Genomic DNA, 25,315 nt, shown 5'->3' with positions numbered 1-25,315 from the left:
ATTTTAATGTTTACATAACGAGGTAAATGATCCTTTTATATTTTTATAAATGATCCTTTAATATTTTTATAAATGATCCTCTTATATTTTAATGTTTACATAACGAGGTAAATGATCCTTTTATATTTTTATAAATGATCCTTTTATATTTTTATAAATGATCCTTTTATATTTTTATAAATGATCCTTTCCGGTGTGTCTGTATTCTGCGCGTGCTGTGACGTCACCCCGGTGTTCCGCTGCAGGTCGGCAGAGGGAGGCGTCGCGCGCTCCTCGCTCTTCTTCCTCCTCTCCTCAGACGACACAAACAAGGCGGGGCGCGCACGAGCCGAAGGCCGCGAGCCCGCTGCTGCTGCTGGAGGAAGAGCGCGCGCGCACGCACGCGGGCACGCGGGCATGGACGCACGGCCGCCGCGCTGCCACTAGAGATGTAGCGTCGCCAGGATGCCGGCCAGCTTCGTGTCTCGCGTCCTCCTCTTCGCCTCGATCTGCGCCGCAAAGTCTCTTCCAGACCCGGGAGCAGTCGGTAAGCTGACCGGGGAGAGAGGGGGGAGGACCGGGGGGAGGACCGGGGGGAGACCGGGGGGATGCAGCACAATGAGAGGACATGGGAGTGGTTGCTTTCTCTTCTTTTTTATGGCTTTGGTCGACATTAAATATGAAATCCTCTGCACCGCCGATGTGGGGGGGGGGGGGGGGGGGGGTATTTCAGATGGTGTCGATTCTTTATTATCGATGAGGTGACGTCACACACTCTAATGCTTTTAAGCGAAATACGTGTGAAAGGGCCTTTTTCTTCTCCTTCACGCGCACGGCCCGCGTGTCCGATCCGGCTCCGCGCGACAATGGATGCAACAAACAACAACAAAAAATATATAAAAATACACAAACCTGCAGACGCCTTTTGTGTCTTCAAAAGGCTAAAAAAACAACAACAACAATATTAAAATAAATACATTCAGCGTACACGTGAACGTCGATGTTTACATATTGTTTCATTTTCAAGGACATTATGTAATTATCTTTTTATTATTCATGCTTCAACCTATTTTGAGCTGCATGGGTGGTCACAGTGCTGAGCTGTAGTACATGTGCTGTACTTGTACCTGTGTACTTATACTACATATATACATAAAGTTCCTAACGAGCAACATGCTCCTAAAACATTACTAATAAATGACGCATAATAATGAAGATCTGTGCGTTTATTTGCTCAGAGTTACTACTCTTCCCTTTGTGATTTCAAACCTCATCGCTGCAACGACACGGGAAGCAATTATCATCAAAAGAGATCTGCAGTCCACAGCGTCTGTTGATCCGTCAATCAACAGAGAAATCAATCAGCATCGATTCTGATGACATATCGATTGTTGACATCTTGTCAGATGTCAACAACTGGAGCTTTTCTTTGTCATTTTACAAAAGTTTGGAGATTTCTTTCTGATATTTAATCAAGAAAACAACTTACAGATTAATATAAATAATAATAATTAGTATTATATTTGTGCTTTTTAAACCAGTGATGATGTGTCACAAGAAAAGTTTCACTCTCTGTTGATTATGTTTAAAGAAAAGGGGAAAAAGCTTAAAGCTCAGACTAAATTCTCACCAAATATCTGTTTCTTACTTTCTGACTAACCAGTTTTACTTAAAGTGGCTAAAGACATTCTTATTGGTTAACATACGATTTAGTTGACTAATCAATTGGTTGATTGAGTTTCGACTCCTCTGGTTGTATAGAAGTCTATGCTTCACGTGTTAAAGCTGCATTCTCTCTCCTGACCACCAGGGGGCGACTCCTCTGGTTGTATAGAAGTCTATGCTTCATGTGTTAAAGCTCCATTCTCTCTCCTGACCACCAGGGGGTGACTCCTCTGGTTGTATAGAAGTCTATGCTTCATGTGTTAAAGCTGCATTCTCTCTCCTGACCACCAGGGGGCGACTCCTCTGGTTGTATAGAAGTCTATGCTTCATGTGTTAAAGCTGCATTCTCTCTCCTGACCACCAGGACCAAAGTCGTGACTGCGTCCACTTCTTATTTACAGTTTATATGCAAAGATTCACACAATAACACCACTTTATATTGTGTGTTTACCAGCTCGTTTGTTTCTTAATAATCGATTAAAGGAAGCGCTCGTTTGTTTCTTAATAATCGATTAAAGGAAGCGCTCGTTTGTTTCTTAATAATCGATTAAAGGAAGCGCTCGTTTCCTCGTCCTTGGGATTCATTTTGGGCTTCATGGTGAGTTCAAAACAACGTTTTAATGGATTCACGCTGAATCAAGTCTCAGTGTTTCTGTCAATGGAGCCGCTTCAAGACCAGATTGAGGAAATCCTCTCCACACACACACACAAGGGAGCCTTTATTGACCCAATTATGGTAATGGGGGACAGCATTTACACACACACACACACACACACACACACATAGATGCTGTTTATCATGTGAGTGCAGCCATTAGTGAGTGAAGTTCTGCATGGAGGGGTTCGTCACCGGGGGCCCGGGGGGGTTAAGATGGCGACAGCTACAGAGTCCGAGCCAGCGTTTCTTTGGAGTCAGCTTGTATCCATGGAAACCCCCCCCCCCCCCTCCCCCCCCTGGTGTGACCCACATCCACGCTTGTCCACCAAGACGGGGAAACTAAATGTTCTGTGGCTGAAAAACATGGGAGGGTTGAAATTTGGGTGGATTTGTGTCTTCCACGTGTCGCCGTGGCGATAATCTACCGGGATTAGTCTGCAGCGGCGAGGTCATCGGGAGGGGAAGGTCCCAAAACTCCTAAAGTCACACCCCGTTCCCGGGAGTCATGACTCAGCACTAAGTCATCAGCTGATGAGGAGTTCGGCACACTTGTAATGCCAAAAGAATGTTTATAAACCAAAAACAACAACAACAACAACAACGTTGTATTCCTGTTTACATTCCGCAAATTCCAGATGATTGGAACTAAGAGCATGACCGTCCCCCAAATGTTTCTTTTTATATAATATAAAATATATTTTTTAATTTTATATATATATATATATATACATATTAAAATGTATATATTTATTATATGTATATTTTATATAATAACATATTTTTACTATATATATATATATGTTAATATATATATTTTTATTATTATATATATATATATTACAATGTATATATTTATTATATATATTTAAAAATATTTTCTTAATATATATATATATATATATTTATATTTTACATATATAATACAATATATATAATACATATATTTTATTATATATTTTGTCTCAAGGTCACTTGGGTCGCTGCATGATGAATGTGTTCCTGTAAGACAGAAAACAGGGAATAGATCTATTGATCCACATTTGAGGCTAATTACTGCTTTATTACTACCTTATTATCCTACTACACAAAATATTTTCCCACTCACTTTTTGATTGACTGCCGTAACAAATACTGTTTGTTTACTGCAAAAGATTTACCCCAAAAAATACTCAGTTGTATTGACGAGGATCAGCTGGTCGGTTAACCCCTCGTTGCTTCAGTGACTTTAACTCTTGTGTCTCTGTGTTGTTTTCTTCTCCCCCAGAGGTGCAGATTAAAATCCAGGTGTTCGACAACAGCGACCTGTCTCCGCTGGCGGACGCTCAGGTGGAAGTCCACGGCAACCAGACCGTCCTGGCGTCCAGCCGGGCCGGCGGCGACGGCGTCCTGAGGGTCAGCTTCCTGTACCGCACGGGGACCTGGGTCATCATCACGGCCTCCAAGCCGGACTACGTCACCAACTCGGTGCCCTGGCACTCCGGCCGCATCCCGCGTACGTTCGTTTGTTCCTCGGCCGTTTATTTCCTTCTGATGAAATCTGCCTGACGACAGGATGGTTTCAGTCACCTCATTGGCCGGCTGTCTCTCATCAAACAGACCGAGGCTGTTGAGACGTAGTTCTGATTTTAGTCTTCAACGTCAGACTCTCATACGTGTTTATTGTTTCAAAACATTTTATTAATTCATCATTTTGTATTTTCTGCTGCGTATCCAGTTCACATCCATCTGATTAATTATATTAGGGATTCTGTGTAATATTCTCTATTTAATTAAATTAAATTACATTTAATTTTACTTTACTTATTTTATTTAATTGATTATTTATTCTTATTTTACATTATTAATTTATACATTTATTAATTTATTTCTTCATTCCTATTCAGGTAGTTTTGTGAAGAATTCAAACTAAAACCAACAAATATATATATATATATATATATATATATATATATATATATATATATATATATATATATATTATTAACTGTTTAACTGCCCTCTAAGTAACAATGACGACATGTTCCACTTTATCTATTAATTTAAGTCAAATATTTTAAGTTGAGAAAACTCAAAAGTATGAGATATGAATTCGTGGTGAATAATCGTCGGTCTCTTCTTCTCTTCTGGTAGTTTACGCCTCAGTCAGCCTGTACCTGCTGGTCCAGAGACCAGGAACCCTGATCCTGTACGATGACGTCCTGCAGGTGCTGTCCGGATCGCCAGGTAACCACGATAACCACGGTAACCACGGTAACCACGATAACCACACTCCTCTCTGGGAGGAAACACACATATCTGAATCACAAGTCGTATTCCTGGTTTTAGAGCTGTTGGGTAACGGCGGTCCTATTTCTGGAGTCTGGCCCGTCGGCAGCATTCCTGTCATCGCGTCTTAAATCAGTTCCTCTCCATAACCTTTAGGTGACCCTGTGTTACTTACTGCTGTCGCCGTGGCAACTACTTATTTATTAATGTTTCACAAGCGTCAGCTCGGTCCTGCATCGGCGTGCCGACACGCTTTGAGTGACACGAGGACGCGAGCCGGCTGCGGGATTATTTAATTATTATTTAATTTAGTTTATTTTTCCTCTTCCCGCAGGAGCTCGCAACCAGCCGCTGGTGCAGCTGCAGAGGAAGTCCCTGCAGCTGGCGCCCGACTCCAACGACACGGCGCTGTCGGCCACGCTGACCACGGCCAGGACGCAGTACGAGATCGGAGGCTTCCCGTTTCTGCTCGGCCAGGAGACCAACAGCTCGGGTGGGAAATCCACACGCGGCGATATTTTAGATTAATAGTGCGCTTCCAGCTTCTCATCTCAGTTTTAACGGATTCATTTATGACCTTTCACGAAGGCAGCTATTTATTGCAGGACTGCGTTAGTTTTAGGTGTAAAATCTAAAAAAAATCCAATCTTCAAAAAAATATTTAAAATATATTTAAAGGCTGCATTTTTCTGTGCAATAAAAAAAAAATAATATATATTTATTTTTCTTAATTAAAAATATACAAATATATATATATATTTCTTATTTTTGGTGTTAAACATATCTTTTAACTGTTAAGTGAGGGATCCTTGTCAAAAATAAGTTCATACAGAAATTCAGAAAAATCCTTTCACATTTTAGAATATATTCTCTCAAATATCAATATTGACCGTGTCTGAAATCATATGCTGCAGGCTACTTAGTGCACACATTTTATTTCCCATTACAGTCATGTGACACTACACCAGATTAAACTAAATTATGATTGAGAGGTAAACTACTGTGTTTTATGACCATTCAAATCAACGCAGTATAGCCTCGAACGCCCTGAATCATCAAGTCATTCCCCCGCTGACCTCTTCTCTCCAGGGGCAGAGACCGGCTGGACGGACTTGACGGCGCTGGCCGTGGTCAGCGTTCAGCTCCTCGACAAAGACGGCCACGTGATCCAGGTCTCCGATCCGATCCACGTCTCCGTGCCGCTGCCGTCCGACACCCGTAACCGGATGGCCACCAGCGTGCCCGCGTGGCTGTATCAGCCTAAGACGGGTGAGGGCGGCTCGGAGGAGGAGCGCGGCGGCGCTTTGTGTCGCTCTGCCCGGCCTGTTCAACATCATGTGTGTGCGTTTCTGCAGGACTGTGGGTTCGCACCGGGACGGGCTACATCAAGAAGGAGGGCCAGCAGTTCGTGTGGAACGTTGTGGTTCCCCAGATGGGGTACTGGCTCGCTGCGTTCCCCTCGTCTTCAGGTACCGTTACGGCAACGCAACCGGTACTTTAAGTATTTAAATCTGGTGATGAAGACAACTGCACGGATGACAACAGGAAGTTAGCCTCACTGGTTCTCGCCACAAAAAGCCCAAAAACATGGGGTTCTTTTTTTATTGGATTTTGGATTATTGCAGAATTTGAGCTCTAAACGCTCAGGATTCTTCCAGGTTTTTTTAAGAAGCTAACGTCTCCTCCAATAAGCTGAAGGAGGACTAGTGTCCTCGTAAGGATGCTTAGTCGTCTCCTTTAGATTCACCAGAGGGGCGTTCACTGACCTGTTTTATACATCAGACAATTAAACGTTAAAATCTCTTCAGCTTGTGTTAAACACATTATTTCAGACTTCCAACCAGAAACACATACAAAATAAATCTAGACGAGGAAATGGGAAGTAAACAAATGCACATTTATGCATCACTGAAAAAGGATACTTTGTTGTTGTTAACAAAGGCCCTAAAAAGACCAAAAAACCAACAGCGTGTGTTTTTAATATTAAAGCCTAATACATATATTTCTTCTGAGCCATCAAGCTTAATGATTTTACACCAGAGCACCAAATGTGGATTCATCCGCCACTGAAAATAGTCCCCGACAAATGCTCCCGTGTCCTCCAGTTCTGAGCCGTCCGTGTGTCGTGTTGCAGGATTGGATCTGTCTCATCCGGGCCTGAGGGACATCACCACCTACCACACCCTGTTCCTGCTCTCCATCCTGGCCTCGCTGGCCCTGCTGGTTCTCATCCTGCTCTGCGTGCTACTCTACTACTGCAGGTGTGGGGAGCGTAGGCGCAGGTCTCACCTTTTAGGTTTCTATAAATCAAGCAACGATAATTGCAAAAGCCCATAACTGTGAATGTGGGTCTCAGAATCCAATAATCTAATAATCCCTGTTTTACAGGCGCTTCTTTCCTTTCTGACCTTCAGTGTTTCTGTTTTACATTTTTTCAGGCGGAAGTGTTTAAAACCTCGTCGCCAGCAAGGGAAACCCCACTCGGCCAATCTGAACGGCGCCAAGAGGGACCAGGGTACCTCCACTTCACGCCTGAACCTGATCTGCGGGGGCCACGCCGAGTCCGGCCCCTCCAACGACAAATCCGACATGTCCCCGTCTCGAGACTACCAGAGCTCCCGGGAGGACCTGACGAAGCACGTCCCGGCCCACATGCTGCGGCACGCAAAGGGGAAGAACGCGTCGGGGTCCCAGCGCGGCGAAAGCTTCCCCATGAAGGTGACGCGAGCCACGGAGACCAACAACCTGGACAACCCTCTGCTGCACGAAGACTACAACCGGAGCTACAGCCCCATGGAGGGCAAGGAGTCCGAGTACCACCGGCACCACAACGCCAACGACAATCGAGGGTACGCCTCGGATCCCCCGTCCCCGCCTCGCTTCCAATGCTACGTGCCGAACCAGACAGACAAGCCGCCCGAGTATTCGGCGGCGGCGGCGGACAGCCTGGCCAGACCCACCTCGCTCAACACCCAACCGGGTCAGATCATCTTCTGCAGCTCCATCGACCAGATGAAGGAGAACATGTACCGCAGCATGGTGCCCACCTTGGTCATACCGGCCCACTACATGCGCCTGCCCTCCGAGTTTTCTAAAGACGGCAAGGACCAGAAGGACCAGGATAAAGACGGCGCCCAGATGGGAGGAGGCCAGCACCACCACCACCACTCCCAGAAACAAGGCCAGCAGCAAGGCGGCTCACAAGGGGATGATTCGGAGGATCCGAGCTGGGCGTCCGACTCCTCCGGCGGACCCATGACCATCCCGGTGCTCTTCAACGACTCCACCATGGCTCAGATGAACGGGGAGCTGCAGGCTCTGACGGAGAAGAAGCTGATGGAGCTGGGCGTCAAGCAGCACCCGAGGGCGTGGTTCATCTCCCTGGATGGACGCAACAACGCTCACGTGCGCCACTCCTACATAGATGCCGGGAATGACCTCGGCGGCGGTGGATTCTTAGGTGGCCCTAGCAGCGCTGGCCGAGACGTGAACCTGGAGCCGCCTCTGGAGGCCCAAGAACGCATGTCTGCAATTAACCGGAAGGGAAAAGACGAGCGCTGGGGGACGGGCGGACGGAAGGGCCTCGGCGTTGGCGGCGTTGGTGGTGGGAAGTGCTACTCCAAGCTGGCGTACCCCGACCACAGCGAGCCCAGCGGCAGCGAGGGACGCCCCGTCTCCCCCGAGGAGAACTCCCTCACCCCTCTCCTGGACGAGGGTCCCTCCTCCCGAGGATCCACCATCCCCCGGAGAGGACGCAGCCGCGTGAACAGCAGCCGCAGCAGCAACGGCGACTCCATGACCAGCCCCGACGACGACCCCGACGACAAGGACGAGAACAAGAAGAGCCCCTGGCAGAAGATCGAAGACCGGCCTCTCATGGTCTTCCACCCCAGGAAGTGAGCGGGTTTCCGGACCTCCTGCCCCCCGGAAAACACTTTTTAACGATCTTTCCACGGAGGGAGATCCCGATAAGCACAACCGCGCTTCACCCCTTCGTCGTTTTTTGACCTTTTTGTGTTTCTGGTGAGGTGCTTTTTTCTTTCTGATTCCTCTCGTGGTCTCGCCGCTCGCCCTCGTATCCGGTTCATCGTGACCTCCGTCACCGATCACTTCACTGTCACCATCTGAGCCATTGCATACGCTGACTGTGGAAATAGCCATTTTATAGAGCAACATATAAGAACGACGCACTTACGGATAATTTGATCGTTGATTGATACCAAGCATTTGGAAGTGGGTGACCTTTCTCATTGGGTGGTTTATTGCTTCCCCGGACCTAAAACACACCGACGGTAGAAGACGTGCGCCGGTGTTTTCCTTGACCGTCACTAGATTACGTTTTCTTTCCAGGAAACGTCTTCCTTGGGGTCGAAACGTGTCCCGTGCTGCTTTCGCGGGTTCAGATTACTTTCGTCGCATCGTACCGATTTGAAACGTCGAGCCTCGCCTCCGTAAATCTTTTCCTCCGTTTTGGTCGACAGTGAGATTTTCTGTTGTGTAAATAGACTCCCGGACGGTTTTGAAGGATCCTTTTTGTTTGGGGGGTTTAGAAAAGGTTTTGCATGCATATGAATGTATGAAATAAACAGAAGGCACCCAAAGCCCCCGAGGCTCCTGCGTAGAAGACCCCCTTCAATTGCCAAGAAAACGTGGGAAAGCCAAAACACCACTTTACTTGAAGACTTCCTGTTTAATATTCCACTGAGATCCAGCGGGCCACTTCTCCCCTGCAAGTGCCTTCTTTCACATGGATGGAGTGATCGGCATGCAGGTCCAGCCAGGCACTAATAAGCACACCCTGCATTGTGGCAACCACAACAACCACAACAACAACAACAACGACGACGTGTCTCTCTGGGGAGCATGCCTGCCAAGAAAAAAAACAAAAATAAACGGACAACTTCTTTCTCGCGGCTGTGACGTCCTTTAATATCTTCGTTTTATCGTATCGATCCTCTTTTTCACTCAAACTTGTAAATTAGTACAACGAACTATATGAGATTTTACGGTGTTAACGACGTGCATGTAACATGTAGAATAGGGTGTTTTTTTAGTGATATATTTTCTTTTTTATTATTGATCTAGGATGTTTGGCACAAATAAAACGCACACAATAAAAATGTTAAAAGTGATGCGCAGACGCATCGAGTTGCCAAAACGAACTGAAGATACACTGAATTCAATCCAGCGCCAACGAAATTCACTTCCGGTCGTAAATGTTTACAGCGACTCCGCTCTGACCAACGCGCTCCTCACGCCGGTTTCCCAGCATCAGCGCCGCCCGCGAGCGCCACCGCGCCGCCGGGGGTTTTGGTTGTGACGGTTGTGAAGCTGCTCGTTGGGTCCTCGGCACCATCTGAAGACGTGAAAGTCTGAAGAGCCGATTCCTACTGAACTGTCGCGTCCACTGCTGTAAATGTACGTTTTATTTGGGACCAGATATCGAATTATTATAATTATTATTATCATCATCACGAGTTGTGCAATTGTGGCTTTCCCTGTTTGACGTGACAGAACCCGCTTCGTGGACTTTAGGAACCATTGAACCACGTTGTGTTGATGGTACACCAGAGCAGCTGGAGGCCGTCATCACCCGGGCAGCTGTTTGTAAACTGTAAATTGATCCTTTCTGTACGTCAGATTAAATATAAATAAATGTGTTCCCACGGTCGGTCGGCGTTCGTGGTTTTATTTTGACAAGCTGTGAAATAAATGTGAATACAAAGCATCGCCGAGAGGTACTGACTATGGCTCGATGCTCGACATCGTTGCATAACTACCTGCTTCAATACGTCATACGATCACATTAAAAAGATCAACTATTAATTCTCGTGGTGTGAAATCGATTCATGCGCTCCGCATCCCAACGTGTGTTTTCTGCCTTTTGACGTCTATTTTAATGTTGCGTATGATTTTGCGGTAATTAATATCAAGCTGTGGTTCCCCAAAACTAAACTATAAATATGATCTGTAAATAAATCTAATAACTCAGGTGTAAAGAAAAGTAACAGAAATGATAAGTAGAAGTCTATAAAATAAAAAGTAATTGAATCAAAAGTACAAGGCACGCACAACCAGTGTTGTACTATCGTAGTGCAGTACTCTCATGGAGTACTACCGTAATGTATTCTGTATTTATAGACCACAATGTAGGGTAAACATTGACCAGTGGAGGAATAAGTACCTCCAGACAATCAGCAGTACTACTGTGTAGGAATAACCTGTTACAAGTGTGTGTGTGAGCATCACAATGTACTTAAAGTAACAACAATAAAAGCACACATTACGCACAATAACTACATTTTATATTATTGGATTTGAATTATTGATACGTTCATGCGTTTATCATTTTAATACGGCAGCTGGTTTATTTTATTTTGTATATATTTTATACAAAAGAGATCCATAAAGTCTTGTTTGTGTATTTTCTGGAAATAAAGTAAAAGAAGTGTAATATTTACGTCTGAGAGTAGTAGTAGAAGTATAAATACTCACATAGAATACAAGTACCTCAAAAGTCCAGTACTAGAGTAAATGTACTTCGTTGTATTCCTTTAACTTTGATGCGTGAACATGAACTGATTAATAAACATTCAGACCACGTGACCACCGCGTACTGTCCCTTTAACGCCAAACCTACAGAGTCACGTGAGCGTGCGCGTGTCACGTGACCCTTTAAATGCGAGCAGCTTCTTCCTTTGTGTTCTTTTGCGAAGCCGTGAAACGTTCGACGTCTTTTGACTTCTCTCGTTTCGGCCGCGTCAGATTTACCAGGTGAGGAAAAACACTTCCGGGTTGGTTCGTTGGCCGGAAGCCATTCAAACCGGTTAGCTCTGTCGTTAGCCACATGCTAACCGGTGACGAGGGGAGCTCAACCATCTAGTGGCAACATTGTTTACGTTATGTGCTCTGTTTGTATTTACTGACAGTACGTTGTTGTTGTTGTTGTTGTTGTAGGTTCTGAGAGAGCTGCTTGTTAATATCTGCCGAGCTGTCAGTCTCCTAGTTATGGTAAATATAATTAATGCTAATATATTAGCAGGAGTGGTGGATACTCAAATACTTTACTTGAGTATTTTCCTTTTTCTGTATCTTTGTACTTTTTTATTTTTACAGAGAAATATTTTATTTTTTACTGCACAACATTTATTTAGCACTTTATTTATACATTTTATTTATAAAGCACTTTTCATTAAAAAATAATCTCATTCTCAGTGTTTTTATAAATAAATTGTATTATTATTTGATCATTTCAGTTCTTTTGCATCGTCGGATAAATATTACAAATTTATTGGTGAGACTGAACATTTAAAGGCCTTTTGTTTGCTGGTTTTATCAGACAACAAATCAGTAAACTGAGAGCTTGTCAGGTGGTGTGCAGTTTATTTTTAAAGTATTTATGTTTTTTTCTGATAATCATTGAGCAGGAATCTTAATTGACTCTTAATGCAAAATAACCTCTTTTATTTATTGTTTAATCAATTAATGTTTAACACATTTATCAAGTAAACAAACATGTGTGGACTGTCTTGGGAATTATCTAATTGTCAATTTTAAATTATTAAATATTTTAGTAGTATTTCTATTTAATTTTAATGTATTTTACTAAACAATTAGAGAAAATATTTAGCAGTTTTTAATTGACCAAAACAAATCTACAAAGACTGCTGAAGGGAAAAACAATAGTAAACCAAATATTACATTACAAATATGTTATAGTGACCGTTGGCTTTGAATTCCATTGTTAAGGAATATAAAATGTTAAAGATATTAATAAAAAGACGACTGCCTTTAGCTTCGGTATCCGTCTCCACGGTGATTTTAGTTTCTCAGACGCACAGAAAACCAGACGATGAGACCCGTTTGACTCGCAGTAGTCGAGGTTCTTTACTCGCGGTTCCCCCCTGACGGCCCCGGTTCTCTGCTCCAGATGTGGATCCTGTTCCCGGCTCTGCTGGGTCTGAGCTCGGCGATGATCTGCCCGGACGGGGACACGTGCGAGAGCGGCAACACCTGCTGCAAGAACCTGGAGGGCCAATACCTCTGCTGCCCACTTCCTAACGTGAGTTACTGTGAGGAACCTTTAACTGGTCCTGAACCAGCCTCCGTTTAGCCAAAATGTATATAATGCTATTAACACTGTCGCATTAATAATTCCTACTGATAATAAATACTCTGCTAGTTGAGGCTACTTGTATACTGGTAAAGAACCTCTTGGTGGTCTAACAGATGTGGGGTCAGCTGAGTTCAGGTAACCACCAGACGGAGAGCAGTGACTCCTTAAAGTCCAGAACGTACCCGAGTTGGAGTCTTTAAATGGTGGTTTGAATGTACCTGAATTAACACTTCGTTGGTCTTTAAATGGTTTGATGCTTAAGACGGAGGTCGTGACCCCCGTGACCTCTGCTGCTCTGAGTTCTCGGTGTTTTAAAACCTTATTTTTTTACGTCTCTTATTTAAATGAAAGTATTCTTGTTCCCCTGCAGGCCGAGTGTTGCTCGGACCACCTCCACTGCTGCTACGAGGGGACGCTCTGCGACCTGGTCCACGGCCGGTGTGTCAACAGGACGGTGTCTCTGCCCTGGAGGAGGCGCCTTCCCCCCCGACCGGCTCCTCAGGTAACGGAGGAGGAGGAGGAGGAGGAGGAGGAGGAGGAGGAGGAGGAGGAGGAGGAGGAGGAGGAGGAGGAGGAGGAGGAGGAGGAGGAGGAGTTTATTCTTTACTGTCTGTCTTTTGTAGGAAGTTTCATACTTCATGTATTGTTTTAGAAATGCAATAATGGGAAAACACACTGACTTAATACAGAATTATGTATCCTAATTGTTTGGTGACCCCTGACCTCTCCTACCAGTCTTCTTTTATATAGCAAATATTAAAAGATACGGTTTCATTACAAAGGGCCATAAAGGAGGATGTAATGTTATGATTTTAATATGCCTTGAATTACTTCAGGTCTTTTATATATCCGAGATGTCCGTGGAATTAGTTTTACACTAATAATATTGGTATGTCAGTCGGTCCGTTGACTTGTTGTTGTTGTTGTTGTTGTTGTTGTGCGTGGCCGTTGCAGCTGGAGGAGAAGCTCAAAGCGGTCGTGTGTCCGGACCGTGAGTCCGAGTGTCCCGACGACACCACGTGCTGCCAGATGGCCGACGGCTCGTGGGGCTGCTGCCTGTTCACTAAGGTGACGCACTGAAACGGGATAAAACACGCCGACCCCAAACGCACCGCGAGACGCTTCGCGTGGCCGACCGCTGGTTTTATAATGGAGGATTAAATCTCTGGTTATGTTTATTAAAAAAAATACTTTAAGAATAACTGATTTAGAGCTTTACTAATGAATCGCCCAAATGGATGTATAATCCATGTATTTTTATATTGGAGGAAAAGAAAGCAAATGTGAAATATTTGATCAACCATTGGTTTTTGTTGTGTTGAATGTGTCCAATTTCTATTTCTCGTCATAATAAAATCTATACTTGTATTTACTATACTTGTTTGCGCTCCTCCAGGCCGTGTGCTGTGAGGATAAACGCCACTGCTGCCCCGAGGGCACGACCTGCGACCTCCAACACTCAAAGTGTCAGTCGGCCTCTCTGCAGTCCTTCCCCATGCTGGAGAAAGGGCCCGCCAGGAGGAGGGGGAACCACTCGGGTAGGGAACTCCTCATGTAGAGGTTTATGATCACTGGATTATCTATATGACGGCCAAGAGGTTTCTTTATATGCTGATGATACTATACTAACAACTGGAGAGCTTTCTTTATATGCTGATGATACTATACTAATAACTGGAGAGGTTTCTTTATATGCTGATGATACTATACTAATAACTGGAGAGGTTTCTTTATATGCTGATGATACTATACTAATAACTGGAGAGCTTTCTTTATATGCTGATGATACTATACTAATAACTGGAGAGCTTTCTTTATATGCTGATGATACTATACTAATAACTGGAGAGGTTTCTTTATATGCTGATGATACTATACTAATAACTGAAGTTTCTTTGTATGATACTATACTAATAAGACTTGTCTAACTCCTGTAGTGTCTGCAGCTCCTCCGGTGGGTTCGGTGTCGTGTCCTGATGGGAGCAGCTGCCCAGACAGTTACACCTGCTGCCTTCTGAGCAGCGGAGCTTACGGCTGCTGCCCGTACGCTCAGGTACGCATGACTTTATTTATATGTATGTATATGTGTGTGTTTACAGGGTTTTCTGACCCCCCAAAAAAACATGATTAATTACACTGGTGCAAAGACGATATTTATTTTATTATTTACTGTATAGTAAAAAATGAATTGTGTAATTTCCTACTAAACCTGCAAACTTTAATTATTCTGTTGAATCTCGTGCAGGCCACGTGCTGCAGCGACCATCTCCACTGTTGCCCTAGCAACACGGAATGCGACCTGGAGCGCGGCATCTGCAAGGAAGGCGAGACGCTGAAGAAGATCGTGTCCGCGTCCAATGGAGGTGAGCAGCCAGGGAGAGAGGGAGGGAGGGAGAGGGAGAGAGGGAGAGAGGGAGAGAGAGAGAGAGGGAGAGGGGGAGAGGGAGAGAGGGAGAGAGGGAGAGAGGGAGGGGGAGGGAGAGACGCCGTCTGGAGCGTTTTAGATGAAACGAGTATTGACCGTCTGTTCTCGTCCCGTCAGTCGAGTGTCCGGACCATTCGGAGTGTCCCGACCAGACGACCTGCTGCAAGGTGGCCGACTACACCTACGGCTGCTGTCCGATGCCCAACGTGAGTCACCGGACCGACTAACGTAAAAGTGTTGTGTGTGTGTGTGTATATATGTATGTTTATGAGACTTTCCTCTCCTTTTCAGGCCATCTGCTGTTCAGATCGCATCCACTGTTGTCCTGAAGGCACCGACTGTGACGTCGTCCACAGCGCCTGTGTTTCCACCCGCCGAGAGACCGCCATCACCATGACGACGCTGGAGGAAGTTCAGAGCAAAGGTCAGAGCGGGACGCTCGCCTTCACCGTCCAAGACCTTGAGCCTAAACATGTTGTTGTTTTAACACTGATTTAATATGCATGTATGCATGCAGCTCTTTTTAAAAGTGTTCTACCAATGTTGTGTCTTTCAGTCGCCGTGGTTACCTGCAACGGCACGGCTGTCTGCGCCGACGGGAACACCTGCTGCAAGCTGCCAAATGGCGGCTGGGCGTGTTGCTCTCTGCCGAAGGTAGCGCCATACTGCCGCGCGTTTGCCAAGTCCGCCTGTTGATGATGATGTTGTTGTTGTTGTTGTTTTTACTCCAGCTGCTCGGCGTCTCCTCCCCCGCAGGCCGTGTGCTGCGAGGATCACCTCCACTGCTGCCCGCACGGCACCGTCTGCAACCTCGAGGCCTCCACGTGCGACGACCACTCGGCCGGCACCGCGACGCCGTGGCGCGCCAAAATACCCGCCTCCCCGGCGCCGGCCGCCGACGGCAAGTGCGACGAGTTGACGTCGTGTCCCGGGAAGTCGACCTGCTGCAAGACGCAGGTGACACGTGACAACTAGACTTAATACATCGTCACTGTAAGGAAGCCCGGAGGGACAATTGAGAGGAGATCTGAGCTCCACTGAGTGCACTTTAGTTTAAACCTCACGTGTATAGTGTTTATATTTTAATAGATTTGACACGTTTACGCAGCAGTTTTTCGACCACAACTCATTAGGATTAAAACATGAAACTTAAACACAAACTATTAATAAATACATTCATAAAAGTAAATTGAATTGCTGCACATATTTAATGTTTTTTTAGGTACATATTCATATACAACCTCAGCTGTCCGTCAAAGAGCAACGGCTTTTAAATGAGGTTAAAAACAGAGTTTCACTTTTTTAGCAAATGGCTCAAACGCTCCAGTTGAAGAAAAGCTCGTTAAGGCTCAATTAATGTTGGATTAACGTGTGAATGTTTATTTCATCTGCCCGTCGGAGGCGAGAGACTCGTGGTTCCCGTTTATCTTCAACCAGACTTTCTGGCATCGTGAAAACCTACTTTTTATATACGTCGTTAAAACGCTGCCCGGCTCTGGCTCCAGAAGGTCCCGGCCCGGCTCCGGCTCCAGAAGGTCCCGGCCCGGCTCCGGCTCCAGAAGGTCCCGGCCCGGCTCCGGCTCCAGAAGGTCCCGGCCCTGCCCACCAGGAACATGTGCGACGCCCAGACCAGCTGCCCCAGAGACACCACCTGCTGCTTCATGGGCGCGGCCCGCCGCTGGGGCTGCTGCCCTCTGCCCCAGGTACGTGGGGGTAAAAAGAGCCGGAACGCACGGCCGGCCGCATGCGGTTCCTTGAGAGCTGTGCGTGTGTGTGTGTGTGTGTGTGTGTGTTCCTCAGGCGGTGTGCTGCGAGGACGGGCTGCACTGCTGCCCCGGGGGCCACGCCTGCGAGCCCCACCGCTCCGCCTGCTCCAAGGGGCCCCTCGTGGTCGTGCCCTGGTTCTCCAAGCTGAGCGCCCTGAGCGAGCCGGGCGCCGTGACGGACGTCAAGTGCGACGACAAGAGCAGCTGCGCTTCGGGGACGACGTGCTGCAAGCTGAAGACGGGCGAGTGGGGCTGCTGCCCGCTGGTGAAGGTCCGTACCGTGTCGTGTTTTAAATGAATTAAACTCATTATATATAAAAGATCTGGGGGCGTCTTAAAATGACGTCTTGTCTTCAGGCGGTTTGCTGCGCCGACCGCGAGCACTGCTGCCCTCAGGGCTACACCTGCAACATGGAGACCGGCACGTGTGAGAAGACGAACCGCGCCGGCCTCCCCCTCCCGCAGGTCAAAGTGGTACGTCCCGACGCCGGAGACGTACCATGCGACGCCGCGGGGGAGTTCCGCTGCTCCGAGCGGGACACGTGCTGCAGGGTGTCGGCCTCTGAGTGGGCCTGCTGCCCCTCCCCCCGGGTACGTTCACGCCCCCCCCCCCTCGCATGAGTGACTGAGCAGTTGTTTTATTAAAAAAAAAAAAAATGTAATGTTGCTCTTGGAGAGCATTGTGTAAATGTATTATTAATCAATGAATGGGTAGAAGAGTAATCATCAATCTTAAACGTACTCTCTGGACATGTTTTGGTTATTGGCGTTCCTATTAATATATTAACCCCCCCGTCTCGTCTGCCAGGCGGTCTGCTGCCCCGGCTCGAGGCACTGCTGCCCCGCTGGACACTCGTGCGATCCGGCGGCCGCGGGCTGCTCCCAGCGCTCCCATCACTCCCAGCTGACCTGGGACGCGCCGGTCGGGGACGGGAGGAGACTTTAGGTCCCACTCGGGGGAGGTGCACAGGGATGGGCGTCCATCTTTGATCCGTAACATCCCCGCTGTCCATGGACGGCACTTCCTGTTCCACGGGTCCTTCGTGGAGGTGTTTGGTTTTATTTTGGTGCTGATGAGGAGGAGACTCGGTGGCAGTGAAGACTTTATGAAGAAGAAGAAGAAGAAGCACTTTGATCAGGTGACGTAGCCGAGGCTTGTTTGGTTAGTGTAGGAGGCGTGCACGTGTAGGAGGCGTGCACGTGTAGGAGGCGTGCACGTGGTTTCATGTCATTTCTTGTAGATGATGAGGGGTAAATATTTTCTTAACAAATCCTGTGCGATGATCTAAACTTCAAGAAGAAAACCTTTATAAATGGGTCATAAATATAAATATACTTTCATAATGTACCTGGACGGATCTCCTTTTTGTTTGTTTCCAACAAAGAAATAAACCGTATTTAGTTTGTTGTGTTTTTAACTAAATACGATGCAGATACGTTGGAGGTGAATAACCTGGTTATCTTTAATCAGCAGTTTGTTGTTGAATGTTAATAAATAAAGTTGTATAATATTCTGCTCTCTGTCGAGTCGTTTGTTGCTTTCCAACCTGAAGTCGTTCCTTTATCGTGCAGCTTTAAAAAACGACTCGTTTATTAAATTTGTAATTTTTTAATAAATAAATAAAAAAACATCTAAGGAAATGGTGCCCTTTGTTGGGACTATTTTCAGCGGTGGATGAATCCACATTAATGAGCTTTTGGGTGTTTATTGGTTTTATCATGGTATTTTTTTATTGATGAGAGAAACAGAAAATATATATATATATATATATATATATAATTACACACTTCTTAATCTTCACATTTGATGACGTCATATTTACATGGAGGTGTTTCTAATAAAACATTTCCCACTTTGTGAAGAATTGGCTTTTATTTCCTTGTTTGTTCCTTCTTGTTGATTATAAAAATGTGAAGAAATAAATAATACATTTTATTTGGAGGCGCCTTTCAAGTCACCCGAGGTCACCTTACAATTGCTCATCAACTTATTTTATTACCTCGAAGAAACAAAACAAAAAACAAAACATCTGACGTACTTCTTCACTTAAAAAACATTAATATTTTAAACACCTGCATGAACTAAGTTGTATGAGTTTATAAACGGATGTTTAAATATAATTTTGGCTTTCTAGGACAACAACATACAATCTTTATCTGGAGATGAATATATATTTAAATCTGAACGGCAGCAGCAGCTGTTTTTAATTTAAAAAGGTAACTTTTGGAGTTTTGGAGCAAAGAAAATGACCAACGACAGGAAGAGTAAACAATTAACATTTAAAAACTCTCCTGGGGCCGGTATTCCAGAATGATCCCACAGGATTAATCCTCCTGGATTGGATCCCTTTTGATCCGGATTAAACATTGTTGAGTATTTCAAAACTTTAGTGGGAAATCTGGATCAGTTTGATCCTAAAAATCAGGATCACCCCGATCCACCTCAGAGGTGGTTTGAGGGAGATTAAAGGTGAAGTTTGAACAATGTTTATTTTATTTTTTAGCAAACACGTGAAAAACTCAAGTAAACAAAACATACAAAGTATTCGTCGCCAAAACAATTAATACACATCAACGTAATCAGTCAAATGTATTTATTAAGATGCATTCAGCACACACGTAATGTCCATTGTGTTCTCTTTCCACAGACATCTGTACTATTAAGGTTTTAGGGCGCTTTTGTTGACAACTGTGTCCTAAAAAGACGTTTTAAGTCTAATACATGCGGAGCTACAGACGCTAGCCTAGTGACTCACTTGTTAGCTCCTTAACACAGAAGTCAATGGAGCAGCGTTAGCTAGCGTTAGCTCGCGTTAGCTCGCGTTAGCTCGGCTTTATTTGACTTCGCCTTTCATCTAACGTTAGTCTTAGGACGCATCGACACTGACATTTAGAGACAATAGTTGCGCCAGCTTCTCCTGTTTCCGGTCAAATGTACGCTCCATTTCCTGTTTCCGGTCTGTGATCCAGAGGGCGGGGCGACATCGCTCTCATCCAATCCGGCCGCGTTTTGAAATAATTGGAAAGCACCATGGAATTCCCCTGATGACATCACAAGCTGATGACGTCAGAGACCGAATCAAAGGCACACTTGGACTCACTGAATATCACCCTTTAAATAACCAGTTGCCAGGATAATTTTCAACCTTTCGGATCTACATTTTCTACATTTTCGTTACTACAGCAGACTTCGACTCATTGAATATAAGTATAAATAGCCAACTGCCAGTGTAATATTGCACCTTTCGGATCTACATCTTCATTACTACCGCAGGACTTTACTTTTACCAATGAGTATCGTGGATATCAACAGCAACCTGGGAAACCAGGTTGCCGTTCCTCAGGAGAATTCAGAACGTCCCTCAGAAGAGCTCGATCTGGAAACCGCTCTGGATCAAGCCAACGAGGAGAACCAATTTCTGACCAAGAAGCTCAGCGACATGGAGGAATTTCAGAAAGGATCTGAGATTGAAAAATGTAAATACTGCCAACATTCTGAAGGTGGCAGAGAAACGAACCATCTGGAAAAGATCCAAGAGGTCTCTGAAAATAGATTAAAGCACCTAAAGTGTCTACAAGAGAGTGAGTCAGAACTCGCCCGCCTTCTCCAACATCAGGTGCGCCTCGGCAACCAGGAGCGCAACAAAATGGTTGAAAACTATGAGGCAGAGACACGGGAACTCTCCGAGTCAAACCGTGATCTCTGCAAGGAGAAAGAGGATTTGTCTCTGAGATTTAGAGAGACAAGAGACCAGCTGATAAGGGAGAAAGAGGAGTTGTCTCTGAAACTCAGAGAGACACAAAACCAGCTGTTAAGGACGACAGAGGAGTTGTCTCTGAAACTTAAAGAGACACAAGACCAGCTTTTAAGGGAGAAAGAGGATTTTTCTCTGAGATTTAAAGCGACACAAGACGAGCTGTTAAGGGAGAAAAGGGATTTGTCTCTTAAACTCAAAGAGACACAAAACCAGGCGTTAAGTGAGAAAGAGGATTTGTCTCTAAAACTCAGCGAGACACAAGACCAGCTGTTTAAGGAGAAAAAAGATTTGTCTCTTAGACTTAGAGAGACACAAGACCAGCTGTTTAGGGAGACAAAGGATTTGTCTCTCAGACTCAGAAAGACACAAGACGAGCTGTTTAAGGAGAAAGCTGAACGGCTGCAGAATGTTGAGGCCCTGGAGGCTAAAATCAACTCTCTGGTAGACGAGGCAGCCAAAGTCCAGGTCCTGAAGCAGCAGGACTTAACACACCTTCAGGTTAACCACCAGGCAGAGGTTGACGATTTGGAGGATAATTTGACGATGCTCAACAAGATTAATGCGAATCTCCTTTCAAAGTGCAGAGGCGCGAACAATGAGCTGAGAATCCAAGAAGAGTGGCAGAAAAAATACACCGATCTGGACAATAGACACAAAACGAACCTGACCCAGACCATGCGGGCCATTTCAAAAGCTTACATGGAAACCCTGAAAGTTCTAGATAATAAGTTTAAGAACGAGCTGCGGACAACTGCTGGTTTGAAAGAGACAGTTCAAGGGATGGAGGTCGAACGCACGCTCCTGGAGGACATCTGTCTCAAATTCAAGAAGCAGCTTAGGGGCGTCTTTGGCCCGAGGATGCAGGACAGAGAGGTTGAGTTGTTAAAGATGAAGAGGAAAATGCAGGAGACGGAAACGGGTTTCTTCGGCACGATGTTCCGTAGGACTCCACCCGAGCCTGGTCCCATACCCGAGCCTGGTCCCACACCCGATCCTGCTCCCATGCCCTACCCCTTTAGTAGGATGAGGCATCTTGTAGACTAGAATGGAGGACCTTCAGCTGAGGTTGAACTTCACCAACACCTCTCTTTATCTTCCCCTTTAGTAGGATGAGGCATCTTGAAGATGACTAGGGTGGAGGACCTTCAGCTGAGGTTGAACTTCACTAACACCTCTCTTCCTCTTCCCCTTTAGTAGGATGAGGCATCTTGAAGATGACTAGGGTGGAGGACCTTCAGCTGAGGTTGAACTTCACTAAAACCTCTCTTCCTCTTCACCTTTAGTAGGATGAGGCATCTTGAAGATGACTAGGGTGGAGGACCTTCAGCTGAGGTTGAACTTCACTAACACCTCTCTTCCTCTTCCCCTCATCTTGAAGATGACTAGGGTGGAGGACCTTCAGGACTTCACTAACACCTCTCTTCCTCTTCCCCTCATCTTGAAGATGACTAGGGTGGAGGACCTTCAGCTGAGGTTGAACTTCACCAACACCTCTCTTTATCTTCCCCTTTAGTAGGATGAGGCATCTTGAAGATGACTAGGGTGGAGGACCTTCAGGACTTCACTAACACCTCTCTTCCTCTTCCCCTCATCTTGAAGATGACTAGGGTGGAGGACCTTCAGGACTTCACTAACACCTCTCTTCCTCTTCCCCTCATCTTGAAGATGACTAGGGTGGAGGACCTTCAGCTGAGGTTGAACTTCACTAACACCTCTCTTCCTCTTCCCCTCATCTTGAAGATGACTAGGGTGGAGGACCTTCAGCTGAGGTTGAACTTCACTAACACCTCTCTTCCTCTTCCCCTCATCTTGAAGATGACTAGGGTGGAGGACCTTCAGCTGAGGTTGAACTTCACTAACACCTCTCTTCCTCTTCCCCTCATCTTGAAGATGACTAGGGTGGAGGACCTTCAGCTGAGGTTGAACTTTGTTGTATCTTTCAAACGGCAGTGATGTTGAAGAATGAGGATGAAGGAATCTCCGCGGACATTGTTCTTTCTGTTATAATAGAGTTTATTACAGAGAGGAATCACAGGTCAGGACGAGCGTCTAGATCGCTCGGAGAAGCTTCTCAGCCAAATGGAAGATCTACTGAGACTCAGTTATATAGCCACTTTGTCGTGCTCATGTACCATATATCAAGATTAAGAAGTAACAGACGAGGTCACACAAAGGCCTCTTAACGGTATCTTATAAGCTGATCTTAGCTTAGCTGATTTTAGCAAATTGTGTAAGGAAATTACTTAAGCAAATACATATGGAACTCTCAGCAAATCAAAACAAAATAATGTCCACCGTCAGGCTGGTCAACCCATCGTACCTTCCAAGTGGACCTTTTCCTGCCTACGCCCACTTTCCCTGAACATCGAGCAAAGAAAACATCCGAGGTCCCATCTATATTTACCCAACAACAAAAACATCATTTCCCAAACAATTGGCCCATAAAGAAGAAAATTCATTTTTAATACTACTAATGTAACGTATAGGATAAGACATAAGAATGTACAACACTGCAGTTTCTCAGCAGCCTTGACTCTCAGTTGTAGCATCGATGACGTCTTGAATCTGGATGTTGTGTCATCAGTCCTTGTTCAGAGTCCTTCAAATCATTCTTATTGTTCATGTTTGATGTGTCTTGAATCCATCCAACGCATCGGAGTCCCATAACAATTCACCACCCGCACAGTGGTCTTGCCCCAATATGTTCTAGAATAAAAGAAAAGATAACCAGTATCTTTTGCATACAGAACAGATACAAATTAGAACATCAAATATAGATTAACACTTCTATAAGTGTATGTGAAATTATAAATCACATTGTCCATTCATCCCCCCCTTCGAGACCACACAGAGTCTCGAAAGAGTGAAACAAAATCAAAACTACAGACTAACCAAGTAATAACAGAGGTATGTGTTAGGATTAAAATAACATCACACATTCAAAATGGATATTCCTCCACCAGTTCGACCCTTATCCTTTCGTCCTCATCAACGTCCGTGTCATCACCATGTAATAATGGCATCTGAGTTTGATCGCCTGGCATCACAACTCCAACCCATCTCATTATCATAGCCTTTGCAAAGGTCAACAATAGCGTACAAAAAAAAAACATCACACACAAAGACAGAACGAGCACTGCCACAACCTGTACTAATACTGCTCCTAATGGCCCTAATTTATCCTGCAACCAAGCATTTGCAGACCATCCAGCGTTTTCCGACGGGCCAAATGCATCTCTTATAAGCTTCAATGCATCTACGACACTAGTCATATTATCAGAGTTATCAGGAATCAAAGTGTAGCAAGCCTCCCCAGTTAAGTTCAAAGTCACACAAAGACCACCTTGTTTGGCCAAAATATAGTCAAGAGCCATGTCATGTTTTAGCAACGTCAGTCTGTGGCTTCTCTGAGTGTTTGACAAATATTCAAACCCTCTTATGGTTTCGTTCACAAAACCCTGTAAGGTGTAGGTAATGTTATCGATGCGATCTGCCAAGAATGTCCCCCCCATACCATGGAAATAATCCTATTCCCCACTTCTCTGCTATATTTACTCTCCAATGGTATGATTCCAAATTGTTAAATTGTGCCATCTCCCGTTTCTTCCTACTTCTTGGAGCGTCATTAGATTGGACCCCATCTGGCCTTTTTCCCTTCTGGATAGTAAGAACCTCATATGGAAGTTTCAATGTTGCCATATAACAGCATCCTGTCCACCCATATGGTAGAAATATGTATGCCTTATCATCACAAACCCACCAAATATCCTTGAAATTCCCTATAGTCACATTCCCAGGCAAACTTTGATTCTTCACCCTTAAAGTTTTACCCTTTTTGTTGTCTGGTACATCAAAAGTTACTTCATATGAATCATTACTAGACTTATGTTCATGTTTACCCAAGTCCATCATATATTTATCACAATCTGATATCCCCATAAACATTCCCGGCCCATCATAAGTGGTATTCGAACAAAAACAGCTATCAGCTCGAACTGATGTCACTTCCATTATATCCGGGACCGGCGTTCTGATATTTTCATGTTGATCGAGTAAATTTACATATGATAATCCTTTCAACCAAGAACAAGTAAATCTCGGCCTAAACAGATGTATTGACCAAGCCATTATTACATATTTTGCTGACTGCTGCTGATACAACAGCCATGATAGTGCATAACTTTGACAAATAGCGGTTAGTGGTTCTGGTGTAGTCTCTAAAATTGAAGGCCATGAGTTTGGCGTTAGGACTTTTACTTGACATGGACCATTCCATTTCACAACCGATCTTACGAAATGAGTTAATTGCTGGAACCATAAGTTCCTACTTGCCCAAGGGTCTGCAATCTGTAACACTGACGGATCAAACCCGAACGCCCTCCATTTAGTTTCTCTCTTTTGTAATGCATGGTATCGACCAGTCATGTATTCTGGTGTCTGATCAGAGTCAGAAAAATTATTATCTACGTCTGAAACGGTCCTCTGAGCTGTTACAGATGAATCTACATAATTCTCTTCTATCATCTGTTCTCTAACTTCAACAATCTCATTATTACTGTTCACACTAGGCTCTATTTTGAACATTAGCTTCTGGGTTACATTTATCACATCCTTAACTGTCGAAGATGTCACGTTGGACGTCTGTGTTACATTTAAAAATGTCGTAGAAGCCAAAGATGTCGT

At 45.0% G+C, this 25,315-nt stretch overlaps 3 protein-coding genes across 17 annotated transcripts; all 3 read left to right on the top strand.

The window, feature by feature from the left end:
- The first annotated feature begins 233 nt into the window (after positions 1-233).
- Positions 234-10,238, top strand: LOC117748552 (protein FAM171A2). Of its 2 annotated transcripts, none has more exons than XM_034558411.1 (8): positions 234-526; positions 3,567-3,794; positions 4,433-4,525; positions 4,902-5,060; positions 5,657-5,836; positions 5,923-6,036; positions 6,702-6,828; positions 7,006-10,238. In XM_034558411.1, the coding sequence occupies exons 1-8, from the start codon at positions 445-447 to the stop codon at positions 8,465-8,467; spliced, it is 2,445 nt and encodes an 814-aa protein (XP_034414302.1). In that variant the 5' UTR covers positions 234-444; the 3' UTR covers positions 8,468-10,238. The 2 variants fall into 2 exon arrangements, with proteins under 2 accessions (XP_034414302.1, XP_034414301.1); XM_034558410.1 differs by having other exon boundaries at positions 396-526; positions 6,702-6,849.
- Positions 10,239-11,202: 964 nt separating this feature from the next.
- Positions 11,203-18,390, top strand: grnb (granulin b). Of its 13 annotated transcripts, none has more exons than XM_034558413.1 (16): positions 11,203-11,341; positions 11,525-11,578; positions 12,498-12,629; positions 13,054-13,185; positions 13,638-13,751; positions 14,080-14,221; positions 14,621-14,736; positions 14,929-15,046; positions 15,226-15,314; positions 15,400-15,532; positions 15,665-15,762; positions 15,865-16,065; positions 16,614-16,811; positions 16,909-17,145; positions 17,232-17,465; positions 17,683-18,390. In XM_034558413.1, exons 2-16 carry the CDS (start codon positions 11,576-11,578, stop codon positions 17,818-17,820), a joined length of 2,085 nt encoding a protein of 694 aa, XP_034414304.1. In that variant the 5' UTR covers positions 11,203-11,341; positions 11,525-11,575; the 3' UTR covers positions 17,821-18,390. The 13 variants fall into 13 exon arrangements, with proteins under 13 accessions (XP_034414304.1, XP_034414305.1, XP_034414309.1 ...); XM_034558418.1 differs by having other exon boundaries at positions 11,205-11,341; positions 16,671-16,811; XM_034558417.1 differs by having other exon boundaries at positions 11,205-11,341; positions 16,668-16,811.
- A 1,571-nt stretch (positions 18,391-19,961) lies between these two features.
- On the top strand, positions 19,962-25,045 carry LOC117749191 (paramyosin-like). 2 transcript variants are annotated; one of them, XM_034559439.1, is made up of 2 exons: positions 19,962-22,401; positions 22,552-25,045. In XM_034559439.1, the coding sequence occupies exon 1, from the start codon at positions 20,165-20,167 to the stop codon at positions 21,674-21,676; it is 1,512 nt and encodes a 503-aa protein (XP_034415330.1). In that variant the 5' UTR covers positions 19,962-20,164; the 3' UTR covers positions 21,677-22,401; positions 22,552-25,045. The 2 variants fall into 2 exon arrangements, with proteins under 2 accessions (XP_034415330.1, XP_034415329.1); XM_034559438.1 differs by having other exon boundaries at positions 19,962-22,476.
- Positions 25,046-25,315: the final 270 nt, after the last annotated feature.

The sequence above is a fragment of the Cyclopterus lumpus genome, chromosome 19 (genome assembly GCF_009769545.1).
Source record: "Cyclopterus lumpus isolate fCycLum1 chromosome 19, fCycLum1.pri, whole genome shotgun sequence".
NCBI classification, from domain to species: domain Eukaryota; kingdom Metazoa; phylum Chordata; class Actinopteri; order Perciformes; family Cyclopteridae; genus Cyclopterus; species Cyclopterus lumpus.
Note: the sequence above shows the minus strand (reverse complement) of the source record. Positions and strands in the feature narration are given on the sequence as shown.

Excerpts from the sequence above, each read along its gene's own strand:
- grnb (XM_034558413.1), top strand. Across the intron at positions 13,186-13,637 it reads CCCCCCGACCGGCTCCTCAG|CTGGAGGAGAAGCTCAAAGC; the intron begins GTAACGGAGGAG and ends TGGCCGTTGCAG. Across the intron at positions 15,533-15,664 it reads GGAGGAAGTTCAGAGCAAAG|TCGCCGTGGTTACCTGCAAC; the intron begins GTCAGAGCGGGA and ends TGTGTCTTTCAG.
- LOC117748552 (XM_034558410.1), top strand. The coding sequence starts at position 445 with ATGCCGGCCAGCTTCGTGTCTCGCGTCCTCCTCTTCGCCTCGATCTGC. Across the intron at positions 527-3,566 it reads TCCAGACCCGGGAGCAGTCG|AGGTGCAGATTAAAATCCAG; the intron begins GTAAGCTGACCG and ends CTTCTCCCCCAG. Across the intron at positions 4,526-4,901 it reads GGTGCTGTCCGGATCGCCAG|GAGCTCGCAACCAGCCGCTG; the intron begins GTAACCACGATA and ends CTCTTCCCGCAG.
- LOC117749191 (XM_034559439.1), top strand. The coding sequence starts at position 20,165 with ATGAGTATCGTGGATATCAACAGCAACCTGGGAAACCAGGTTGCCGTT.